This window comes from Marmota marmota, unplaced genomic scaffold, assembly GCF_001458135.2.
Source record: "Marmota marmota marmota unplaced genomic scaffold, marMar, whole genome shotgun sequence".
NCBI lineage: Eukaryota > Metazoa > Chordata > Mammalia > Rodentia > Sciuridae > Marmota > Marmota marmota.
In genome coordinates, this window is record NW_025999964.1 from 719,404 (window position 1) to 731,641 (window position 12,238).

Genomic DNA, 12,238 nt, shown 5'->3' on the forward strand with positions numbered 1-12,238 from the left:
CCATAGGCCCAGGGCCTGGCCCCACGGCTCTCTAGCTTCCAGAAGCTCCCACCTCTTTCCTTTCCCTCTACTTCACATGGTAGTGCTCACGTGTGGCTGTGAGAGCAGATCCCGCCCCCAGAACAGGTTGGAATTCCCAGCCCAGGGTGCTGGCCCGACATAGCTACAGTTCAAGCAAAAATGTCCTCGGTCCCCAAAGTCGCACTTTATAGTCTCCCAAAAGGTGGTGTTTCTTTTGAATCCATTCAGAGCAAGATAAGAGTATAACTGAGACGTCACAGGATCTGTCTCGCCAAACCAGCCCTTCCAGGGCCAGTGTCCCTTCCAACATGCAGATAGGGAAACAGCCTTGGGGAGGTTGTGACAGTTCCTGGGGCTTCTGCATTGCCTCCTTACGATCCCGGTGGCCCCAGGTGGCAGAGCCTGAAGAACCCAGTCCACTAGCATGGGCCCCTCCTGCCACCACCTGGGCCAGGTGTGGGGTCCCGGGCACAGCAAGGCCTGGGCCACCTGGGCAGGCGATGGAGGATGGCATCAGGCCTCACAGCACCTTGCCCTACAGTGCCATCCACCTGTGCAACCACTCCATCCAGAAGCGGCTCCGGAATGACCAGGGGCGCAGCCCACTGCTGCCTGGCCACAACATGTGGTCCAGCTCCAGGTTCCAGGAGTACCTGCAGAAGCGGGGCCGTGGGGCCATGTGGGGCAGCGTCATCTACCCCTCCATGAAGAGGGCCATCACCAACGCCATGAAGGTGGCCCAGGACCACGTGGAGGCCCGCAAGAACAGCTTCGAACTCTACGGCGCGGACTTCATCCTCGGGCGGGACTTCAAGCCCTGGCTGATCGAGATCAATTCCAGTCCCACCATGCACCCATCCACACCCGTCACGGCCCAGCTCTGTGCCCAGGTACAGGAGGACACCATCAAGGTGGTGGTGGACCGCAAGGTCGACCGCAACTGTGACATCGGCAACTTTGAGCTTCTATGGAGACAGGTAAGAGAGCAGCTGCCCCTTTGGCTGCAAGCACCTGTCCATGGGAGGGGTTTGGGTCCCAAGCTGCAGCCACCTCCACTTCCTGTTACTGGAAGCAGCTGGACAGAGCCACAGGCCACCAGCCCTGCTGGATCATGGAGAACACAGGTCCAGAGCCCAGGTCTGGTGAGCCTGGTCCTGGTGTGCTCTACGCGCTGGGCCTGCCCTGCTCCCCCTGACTTCAGTCTTCTCTGCACGGAGCAAAGAGCTCACTCCAGACCCCGGGAGGTCTGGGCAGCCCTGGCCACCTTGTCCCAGGACCTCTGAAGTCTAACTTTGCTCCCCCTGGTTCTCAGCCCCCATCCTGACTCTGTGGCCACGGCTGGGTCCTGGCTAGAACTCCCTGGGCTCCCCCAGACTCCAGGCTGTATTTTCCAGGGCCTGCTGGGCCTCCTCCCCTAGAGAACTCTCCAGCAGGCTGGACAGCAGGGCTACCTGGGGCCTTTACCTCGGGGCTTCTGCACCATGGGTCAGGCCCTGTGCCCTAGACTCACTCTGAAGGAGGGACCAGGTGCCTGGCTGAGGCCTCATCACGGAGGCAGAACTGGGAGAGAAGGGCATCTCTGGTCCCTGGGTGTGGGGTCAGAGGACCACCCCTGGCCTGCAGGTCCCAAGAGCCTCCTGGGGTCCACATCACCCCAGAGTCAGGTGTGCAGGCCCACCCTCGCTCCCGCATCCTCTCCCCAGCCCGTGGTGGAGCTGCCGCCCTTCAACGGATCCGACCTCTGCGTGGAGGGCATCGGCATGAAGACGGCCCAGAGGCAAATGCCGCCCATTACCAACTTCAATTTCCCGGCTTCCCTCTGCGACGCTCAGCTACTCAAAGTGCGGTGCCCCTCGGCCGTGCCGGGCCTGGCGGGCGGCGCTCCGCGCGGGGCTGTGCAGGACTGGAAGCGGGAAGACGCGAAGGCGCTCTGCTCCCCCCTGCCCGCGCCCCCGCAGCGGCCGGCAGAGCGAAGCTGCAGAGCGAGGCCGGCGCGCGCGGACAGTAAGGCCCCCAAGAGCACCTTCTCCAAAGCGCAGCCCGCCGAACTCGTGGATGCGAGCTCGCTGAGCGTGCGCCCCGTGGCGCCCGCGCCGCAGAGCGCGAAGTCGGTGCAGACCTCGCTGTCCCCAACGCCACCCGCCGCAGCAGGTGAGATGCGCGCTCAGGACTGTGTCCCCAGTCACCTGTGCTTGTTTGGTGATTGCAGCGGCTGTGTCTTGAAGGGATGGGACTGGGGCATCAGCATGAGCTTGGGAGCGGGATTGGGGGCAACTGGCACCCAGCATGGGGTCTCTGGTGGAGACAGTGCTGGGAGCAGCAATTCCAGTGTCCCCCGCCCTGGGCCTCGGTGGGCGGTGCCCTGTCTCTCTGGATGTAGTGCAGATGGGTTTGTGCCAGAGTGTTTGAACAGAGCCAGGCAGGAGAAATGTCACTGGACCAACAGCTTCCCAAAGCGGCGGAACCACCAGGCTCTGGCCTTGGTTCCTTGAAGGTTCTGATGGAGCCAAGTCGTGCCTGAGATGGGCAGTGTGGCTGGACTGTATCTGCATGCCAGTGCTGCCCCGAGTGTAGCCATGAGACCCAGGGCCAGCCAGCCCCCACCTGTTCTGCCTGGTGCACTCCCCTCCCACTGGCTGTCCCCTCCATGGTCAATCTGTCTGTCTGACTTTACCTGGTCCCTCCCAGCAGCCCTCCTGGCCATGCCAGTCTCCCCTAGATGGGAAGCTCTGGGCAGGGCTGCTGCTCTGTCTCCTCCTCTGTATCCCCAGTGCCTGGGATATGCCCGGCTCCCAGCAGGTCTGCTGGACATGCGGATGCACGGATTGCCCGTGGGGGCTCCAGGCAGGAGCAGCACCATACCTCTGCAGGGCCGGCAGTGCCCCTGGAGGACACTGCCAGCCCTTTGTCCTACCTGTCACCAAGGCCTGTCTGTCCTACTGCCTGGTGCCTGGCATCCCAGTGTGGGTGACTTCCAGGCTTACATTATTAAGAAGGTGTCTCCAGGAAGACTAAGGGGCCTCCACGGGCCTGGGGGAAAGGTCAGTAGACAGACAGCTGTACCTTAGCTGGGTGTGTGAACTGCCTAACGTACCACAGCCTGAGAACAACAGACACTCTCTGCTCTGGAAGCCAGAGTGTCGGCAGGACTGTGGGGGCTCCAGGGAGGCTCCCTCCTGCCTCCTCCAGCTCCCGGGGCTGCTGGCTGCATCACCCCCTTAGGTCTGTCCCCATGCACACTGCCCCTGTGCCTGTATGTTCAGAATCCCTCACAAGGACAGCAGTTGGGCCTACCTGCTCCAGCATGACGTCATTCACTGATTACATTGGCAAAGATTCTGTTCCTAAATAAGGTCACCTCCACAGGTTCCAGATGGACGTGAATTTGGGGGACACTGCCAACCCATTCCCTGGGTGCTGCAAGCAGCCCAGGGAGCGGGCTGGTCTGCACTCTGATCACCACTGCAGCGGCCACTGCTCCCGACACCTCAGCACGGGCCTCTCTGTGGTGTACAGTGGGACTCTGTGTCTTCCTACTCACAAATGGAATGCAAATCGCTCTTTCAGACACTTGGTGACCACGTAGGTTTCCTGTCCTGGAACGTGCCCGTCCACTGCTCCATGAGTGCTGGTCTTTCTCTTCATGCGCAGTTTCCTCTCAGCTGACTTTGATTGCAGAGACCTTCTTCCACCCGTGTCCTGTCTTTGCACTCCTTCGGGGTGTCCTTTGATGCAAGCATCAACTTCCTAAGTCAGGTGATTTCTTGGCACATTGACTGGAGTCCTTGCTCCAGGGTCACGGAGGTGACTTCCAAAGGAGTCTTTCAGCAGATTGCTGCTGCCTTTTATCCCTAGGTCTCCTGGAACTGGCTTGTGGTGCCCTACAGGTCAGGGTCTAGGTGACTTTTGTGGGTGCTGACAGGCCCCTGTGGGAAAGCCCCTCCCCGCTCTTGGGCACACATCCCCCCGTGACTGGTGTGCGCCCAGTTGGCCTGCTGCGTGGGTCTGCTCTGCCCTGGGCCTGCATCCCCAGGCAGGTCCCAGCCTCCTCTGCCAGGTTTCTGTTCTCACGACAAAAGGCTCAGGGGTCACTCCAGTTAAACTGGGCCGACCGGGCTGCACGAAATAACCGCACAAGAGCCACAAAGACCTTTTTCTTTGGGGTTGCTGTGACGGCTCCTCTGACCTTAAGGGTCCGCAGAAAGAGAGAGAGAGAGCGAGAGCACGCGGCTGACCCCTTTTATTGAGGAGAAGCTATTCAAATGAGGCAAGGTCAGGTTTCAGGGGGCTGAGTCTATCTTCATGATGTCCACTGTCAGCAGGTTGACTGACACCTGGGTAGGCCACACCCAAGGGCACAGGAAGAGAAGGGGACACACACAGGCACTTCCATGGAAGATTCTCTCCTAAACAGGGCAAGGGGTTAGATTACAAAGGAACAGGTGAGAATAGCTTCACCCATGGGGCTGTAGCAAGACACACCCATTTCTGTGACTGAGCGCCTCAGCACCCAGCTGGGGAGTGTAACTCAGTCATCCGTAAGGTTGGCCTCCCACACTCCTCCTCCCTGGACAGGCCCTGAGCTCCTTGCGCTCCAGACAGAGTGCACAGTGAGACGGCTGAGGCTCTCACTGGGGTTAAATCAGACTCACGTATTAATTTGGGAAGGGCCGAGTCCTTGGCGGCCGAGTCTTCCAGTCTGTGAACACTGGGTGGCTCTCCATTTGTTGACCCCTCAGAGTTTTCAATAAACCCCTGTAGTTCTCTTTGTAATGCTCTTGCTCTCTTTTGGGTAGATTTATTTTTCTTTTTCCTCTATTGTAAATGTTCCCTCTTGTCAAAATTTTATTATATCTACAAATACAGCTGGTTTATAGAAATGGAGTTGATTTTTTAAATCCAGTCATCTCACTGGACATTTTCGTCAGTTTTACGGATTAGTATTCCCTTGGATTTTTCACATAGGCGATTATATCGTCTCATGAATTGTCTTTACCCTTATCATCGTCGTACCTCTTTTCCTTACTTAATCACCTGGCCAGGACTCTATCTGATTCGTCCATTCATTCCTCTCTCACTCCGGGGGCCTCAGGGGCACATGCTGTGGCTGATCGCAATTCTCAGTTCATGAAACACTCTGTTCTTGCTGGGCTGTTTTTCATCTCAGTCACTGTGATAAAGTAATGAGCTGCTGCCGCAGCGACCTCGGCCCATCACGCCCTCCTGCTTTGCTTTTCCGGGGAACCCTTGGTGTGAGCGCCGCCTGGCAGTGGAGCGGGACTCCCCAGCACTGAGCCGCCATTCCTACGCCCGCCAGTCCTGCCTGTGCGTCCCTTTCCGATTCTCGTTATTGAGCCTATGTGCTCTCTTTTAACAGACTTTGGACTTCAGCCATTCTTTCTTGTTAAGGAGGTATTGTAGGGCCCCATGGTGGGGAACGGGACATTCCCGCAGACGTCATATCGCTGAGACTGGCCCCTGTGGCTGCAGTCCCTGTGGGGATTCTGCAGCTCTTGGACCTGCTCGCCCGTGGCTGCGTTTAGGCTGTAGCAGGCTTTGCTTTGGGGGGCAGCGCTTTTGTGAACATTCTTATGCCCCATGGCCATGATCAAGTGTCTTGTGAGTGTATTTCCAGGATGGAATTGCTAGCTCATGGGATCTGCTGATGCTTGGGTTAAGGAGACAACGGGAAGCTTGAGAGAGGTCTCCTGGACCCACAGAAGTGGGTCATCAGGTGCTGCCAGCAAGTGGACTGGAGGGGTGACGGGTTGCGGTTTTGATTGTGCTAATGTCTCACACACCCTTGATTGACAGCTGGGTTTCTTGGTGTGCGTTGTTGGTTGTGTAACTTCCTTCTGTGAAATGTCAATTCCTACCGTTGCCTTTTCTCCTGGGGGTGAGTTGTGCTCAAAGACGCTGTTTTGGATGGCTTCTCCCAGTTAGCAATTTGTTCTCAGTTTTTTAAAAGATGCCCTTTGATCAGCAAAAGTTGTTCATTTTCGTGTGGCCAAATTATCGATCTTTTTCTTTCAGTGCTATTTTGGTTTTAGGAAATCTTTCCTCATCTCAAAGTTTAAAATACTACTCTCCTGTATTAATTACTAGAGCTTCAAGTTCCGTTTTTCGATGAACACCTTTAGCCCATCTGAAGTTGATCTGTGTGCACAGTGTGAGGTACGGATCAAACTCTACATCGACACAGGCAACCGTCTTTTCAGTCACTTGTTGGACAACCTTCCTCTGATGGGCTGATGTCCCGCCTGGGTGCACAGCTGGGCCTGGAGCGTGATCCACGTCGCTGGAAGTTCCCTTGTCCCAACGCAGGGCCACGCTGCCCAGCTGCCGCATCTTATATCTGCAGGGGAGGGTCCCTCTGGTTGTACTCTCTTCTTGACACATGTCACAACTGTCTTATGAAGTGTCACAGAAAGCCCTGCTGAGGGATCGGTGGGAATCACATTGAATCCATAGGCCAACTTGGGGAAATGGATGATTAAGGATCTGCCTTCCCCTCCTTGAGCCTCGTGCATTCCCACTACCTTGGACTTGTGACTGCGCTGCACGCTCCTTGGAGGGTGATGTGCGTGTCATCACACCTGGTCTGGTTGCTACTGCACATGTGTCGCCTCTGCGAGTGCCTGTGTCCGTTGTTCTCTGCCGTTCACACACCGGCTGCTCAGTGACCACCCTCCAAGCCCCTTGTTCTCTTGAGAGACTCTGCACATTCCCTGAGCTTTCTGTGTCTGCCCCAGGTGTGCAAGGAGTCCGATGCCTCTGCAGTCAGAGGGAGCCCTGGGTGCTGACCAGCGGTCACCAGGCTGCCGGCCCACACCAGGGCATGGGCAGCCCCCAGGGCAGCGTTGGGGGTGGGTTTGCTGCGCAGAGACCCGCCTGCAGGGAGTGGGTGGCCTGAGAGCGTCCGGCACCACTGCTATGCACCGTCTCCCCGAACAGTCCTGACTGCGCCAGGGAGGGACAGGGCAGCAGGCGGGGCCAGCAGTCACCCTCCACTTCAGCTAACTGCCCTGTAGCCCACCCAGTCCAGCTTCCTCGCCCTCTGTTCCTGCCTGTTCTGGGTGGATTTGTTTCTTTCTCATTTCAGCTTTCCTCCTTTGGGGGTGGGGTTGAACCCGGGAGTGCTCTCCCACGGAGCTGCGTTCCCCAGCCACCCACTTTTTCCTTGGACTCTTTCTTTGGAAGAGAGGCCCCCACACTGCTACTCAGTCAAGAAACCGTGTTTACAGGCCAGAGTCCTTTATTCCTTTGCCCCACAGGGCCAGCTCCCAGCAGGCGCTCCTTGGCGGTCCTCACAGGGCTTCTCTGGACAGGGTGGCTGGCCTTCCAGTGAATGGCCTTTCTCTTTGGCTGCCTTTTCCTGACTGTGCTCCTTCACAGGGTTCAGGAAGCTGTCTGTGCTCTGAGAGAGACTGAGTTGCTCAGTTCACACACTGAACCACTGTCCTCCTGCAGAACTGCCTGTTTGCCAGGTGACAGTGTGCTGGGTAATGCCAGGCGCCCTCCCAGGTTTTCACTGGGGACCACTCTCCAGGCGTGCGCTTCTGAACAGCACCATTCCTGTAGATTCTACATCACCTTGTAGATGCATGGTACAAGGGGACAGCTCCATGCTCCCACCAGCCTGGAGAACACCTGTGGGCCCTTCCCCTGCCCTATGCTCTATATTTTAGCAAATTACTGGAAGACGGAGGTTCTGGCCCAAAGAACCTTTTCACTTTCTGTTTTGAGGCAGGGTCTTGCTAAGCTGCCCGGCCTGGCTTTGAACTTGAGGTCCTCAGCCTCCAGAGTCGCTGGGATCCAGGGTGTGAGCCACTGTGCCCTGCTGTCTCTCTTCTTCTGGTTTGGAAGCTGTGCACTCTGTCTCTGGTCAAATTGCTATTTAACAGGGGCTGGGGTTGTGGCTCAGCGGTGGAGCACTCGCCTAGCCTGCGCCAGGCCCTGAGTCCCCTCCTCAGCACCACATAAAAATAAACCAATAAATAAAACAAAGGTATTTTTTAAAATTACTATTTAACAAAGCCCAAAGCAAAGAAAATCTTACTTTGGGGGTTTGCTCCCCAGCACTGGAAAAAAAAAAAAATCATACCTTTGCCCTGACCCAGATAACGTGATGACCTTGAGGCAAGGGAGACCCGCCCCCCTACCCGTCCGGTTGCCGTGGACACGCAGCTGGACGCTGGCCCATCCACCGGGCGTTACCGCCGCCATCGCAGCCACTGCCTAGGCTGACCTGCGTGAGCTCCTCGGGGCCCTCGGGCCTCCCAGATCTCAGAGTTCCCGTGGGGTCCCTCTCATTCATGAGAATGCCCCTGGGGAGTTACTGCACACTCAAGGGAGCTTTTGGTCAGCAGGTATCCTCTTGATGACAAAGCCAGGCTCCGCCGCAGAGCAAGCCGGGCATATCATGCTGCGCTTCCCCGTGCCTGGGAAACCTGGCCTTTAGACTGCTTCTTTTATATTTTTAATGACTTTTAATTACTTATGAGGCTGGGGAGTGCCCACGTGCAGCTTAAGAGAAGAACAAAAGGGGACATTTAAGTTATCAGGGTAACTTAAGCAGCCAAGCTAGTAACAGAAGGATGAAGCTGTATTAATAAAATTAGGGAGCTGGGGTCGAGGCTCAGTGGTAGAGCGCTTGCCTCACACATGTGAGGCACTGGGTTCGATTCTCAGCACCACATATAAATAAATTAATAAAATAATCCCATCAACAACTAAAAAAATTTATTGAAAAAAAATTAGAAGGGTGAGCCAGGCTCAGTGGTCACATCTGTAATTCCAGTAGCTCAGGAGGCTGAGGCAGGAGGCTTGGGAGTTCAAGGCCAGCCGCAGCAACTTAGTGAGGTCCTAAGCAACTTAGCTAGCTAAGACCTTGCCTCAAAATAAAACATAAAGAGGGAAACAGGCTGGGGATGTGGTGGCTCAGTGGAAAAGCACCCCTGGGTTCAATCCCCAGTACCAAAAAAGAAAAAGAAAACCAGAGCTTCATAACTGGCACATTCCACATGCTCCACCCTAGGACCCAGCAGCCCACTTCCAGGTGTAGGCAGAAGACACAGGAACTCATGCTGTCTGTCATGGGGGGAATGGGATGATAAGCCAGACTTGCACTTATCAATCTGCATAGATCTTGAGAAGGTAGCATCACAACCAAAAGCTGCCTGCCAAGCTTTACACAGTGGGACACCACTGGGCAATAGTGACGGGGCCGAGTGGCACTGTGCCTCGCAGACTCCACGCTTCACGAAAAAAGACTCACAGGAGACTGAAATTCTAAATAGTGAAAAAAGTCTTCAACTGCAGAGGAAAGAATAGGCGAATAGCACCATTTTGAAACTGGTGATAGTAAAACATAAAATTTCAGCAGACAAATCAAAGAACCCGCTGCGTGGGCCGTTTTGATACACTCTGGATAAGGAACTTCCGTCTTCCTTGTTCAAGCTGGACTCTCTGACTTCTTCAGCCTGTGCCGCTGTCATTAATTGTCGTGGACTTCCTCCACCCCCAGCTCTTTAAACAGTGCGGCCACCCGGCTGTCTCTTCCGCAGGTTGGGTTCCTGCACTGTGGTCTGAGATGCCCTCTTGCCTGGCTCTGGCTCATTCCGTCTTCATGGAATTCAGTGGTATGAATCCATTGAGGTTTCAATTCCAGTTAATCTAGTTTTCATTTTTTAGAAGTTGTACTTTTTAATAAACTACTGGACTGGGGTGTAGCTCAGTGGTACAGCACTTGCCTGGGATTCATGAGGCCCCGGGTTCCACCCCACACACACACACACACAAAATTATGTACTCATTTTTTTTTTTTGTACCAGGGATTGAACCCAGGGGTGCCTTTTATTTTACTATTATATTTTATTTATTTGTTCCCCCATCATTTTTATTTTTTATGTTGAGACAGGGTCTCAACATAAAGTTGCTTAGGGCCTTAGTAAATTGCTGAGGCTGGCCTTAAACTTGCTATCCTCCTGCCTTGGCCTCCCAAGCCGCTAGGATTACGGGTGATGCCATTGTACCTGATTGTATTCGTTTTTTATACTAGTTCTTTTTCTTGCTTGTGCTTTCTAGGGTGTATTTGAAGGTGTGCATATTCTGTGTCTAGTGGTCTGGTAATCCCAATAACTGAAGTCCCTGGCCCTGTTGGCTCTGTCTGCTGACACTTGTTCATATTTTATTATAAATTGCTCATTTTCTTTAAAAAAACAAAAAAAAAAAGCCGCGGGCCTTCTTTGCACTCTCTTAGAGTGGCCTTTGCCTCCGCGGGGCCCTGGGAAAGGATGCCCCAGACATCTCTCGGCAAAGCTGGTGCCCTGGGAATCTCTTGGGGGCTAACTTGGGGATTGCCCGCGGGGCTCAGCACAGAGGAATATTCCTCTTGGCCAAGGGGCGCAGGTGTGGAAGGTGTGTCCTGGGTGCATCCTTTCACTGAAGGTGTAGCCCTTGGCAGAGGCCGCTTTCTTGCTGGAGGAGCACCCCCTGCAGGGGTGCTCTTCCATGGGACCCACAGCCCCCGCCCTGGTGGGCGGAGCCTCAGAAGGAGCAGTTTTGGGGCTCCTTGGCTCCCCTGCCCTGCTGGGGTCAATGGTTCCTCACAGTTTTGCCAGCTTTCGTTTACTTCCTGGGGACGCTTTGTGTTTTGATGCCCACGTCTGATCTAGATCCCATAGGGCCCACTGCATGGGCACCTGCCCCATCTAAGCAGCTCCTCTGCCCCCTCAGCCCACCTGCCTGGGCCTTTTCTGCCCAGGACCCATCCTTCCCTCCCCATGAAGGCTCAGGCGTGCCTGCCTCTAGGAGCTTGCCGACCTTGGTCCCTGACCCTGTCCAGTGGGACACATTTTCTGAAGACCACTGCAAGCCTGCTGAGGCCCTGGCTGCACTGGTGGACAAGGCCCCTGCCCTTGGCCTCGAGCCTGATCACTGCTGCAGATGTGGCCTCCAGGGCCTGAGATGGATCTGCACATGGGGCAGGGGGCTTGGCATAGGCCCACCCCTTCCCTGAGGACGGCTGGCCAGGCAGCCAAAGACCAAGGGCCACTAGCCGTGGGTGTGGACAGGAGCAACCTGCCCTCACCTGCCCTGGGCCCACCTCCCATCTTGGTCCTGGGCACAGGGAAGGGCCCAGGGCAGGAGGGGCTGGGGCTTCTCCCAGAGCAGCCTAGCCACTGGTCCTCCTGAGTGCCACCCAGCGGAGGAGGCTAGAGGCACGCTAGGAGCTGGAGGAAGAAGGACCCCTGAGGAGGCATGGGGGTTGGAGGTAGCTGTGGCCTGTGTCCGTGAGCCCTGGGCCCCCCCGCCCCGTGGACAGGCTCCTCCTCCCTTGGCCTCCCAGCAGGGCGGGGGAGCCTGCCAGAGGTGCTGGTGGTGCTGCTGGGTTCTGCTCTGGGGGGTGCGAACGTTGCAGTGCCTCCGGAAGCCTGAATTGCTCAGTGTCCCAAGACACTGTGTCCCACAGGGCAGGGGCAAGGACACAGCGCCCCCTCAACCTACTCCCCCTGGCGGGATTGCCTTCGCTTCTGGGCTGGGAAGCCAGTTGGAGGAACGACGGGGGCCTCCCTAGACTTCATGGCCTTCACCTTAGACAGGACGCCCCCACTCTTTGGCCTGGATTTGTGTGAGGCCTGGGTCTTTGGAAAGCTGGGGAAGCTGGTAGGGAGGGTCCAGTTGGGAGAGGAGGGTGGGCTTGGAAGCCAGCTGGAACTGGATTTTCCCGTTGGCCCTGGCGGCTCAGGGTGTGAGGGCCACCTGAAGTGGGCGTACCCCAGACCAGGACTGCCTCCCCGAGGGGCGTGGCCTCAGGGAGGATGGCGCAGTCCTTAGTCTGATGGATGTGGTTTCAGGGGCCAGTGGGCGTGGTCATGGCAGTGGGTGTAGCCAGAGCTAGCAGATGAGGTCTCAGGGACAGGTGAGCATAGCTGAGATGGTGGCTATGGTCTTGGGGCTGTGGACAGGTTCTGGTGGGCAGCTGCTTGGTGGAGACCCGTGGCCATGGCGGAGGCTCTCAGGCAAGGCCTCACGGATTGGCAGGCAAGGTCGGGGGCGGTGGGCGTGGCCGTTGAGTCAAGGGCCTTGTCTGGGTGAGCGTGGTCCTTGGGCATGGGCATGGCCTTTGGGCCCGAGCAGTGGTGGGCGTGGCCACTGGGCCGTGGGCGGGGCGTGGGCGTGGGCGTGGGCTCAGCGCCTTCTCTCCCGCAGGGCG

At 56.5% G+C, this 12,238-nt stretch overlaps 1 protein-coding gene across 14 annotated transcripts in view; it reads left to right on the plus strand.

Annotated features, from left to right (window-relative positions):
• Ttll8 (tubulin tyrosine ligase like 8) overlaps window positions 1–12,238 on the plus strand; it is a 72,551-nt gene that overhangs the window by 33,960 nt on the left and 26,353 nt on the right. For 9 of the 14 annotated variants that reach the window (XR_007347626.1, XR_007347628.1, XR_007347627.1 and 6 more), the window contains exons 13-14: window positions 563–998; window positions 1,725–2,172. Coding sequence is in view for 5 of the 14 variants with exons in the window: in XM_048803208.1 (XP_048659165.1) it covers window positions 563–998; window positions 1,725–2,513 (1,225 nt within the window). In the remaining 9 variants the exon portion in view is untranslated. Of the gene's footprint in view, window positions 1–562; window positions 999–1,724; window positions 4,168–12,238 lie in introns of those variants that run through there. The other 5 variants (XM_048803208.1, XM_048803209.1, XM_048803210.1 and 2 more) reach the window with 1 other exon arrangement.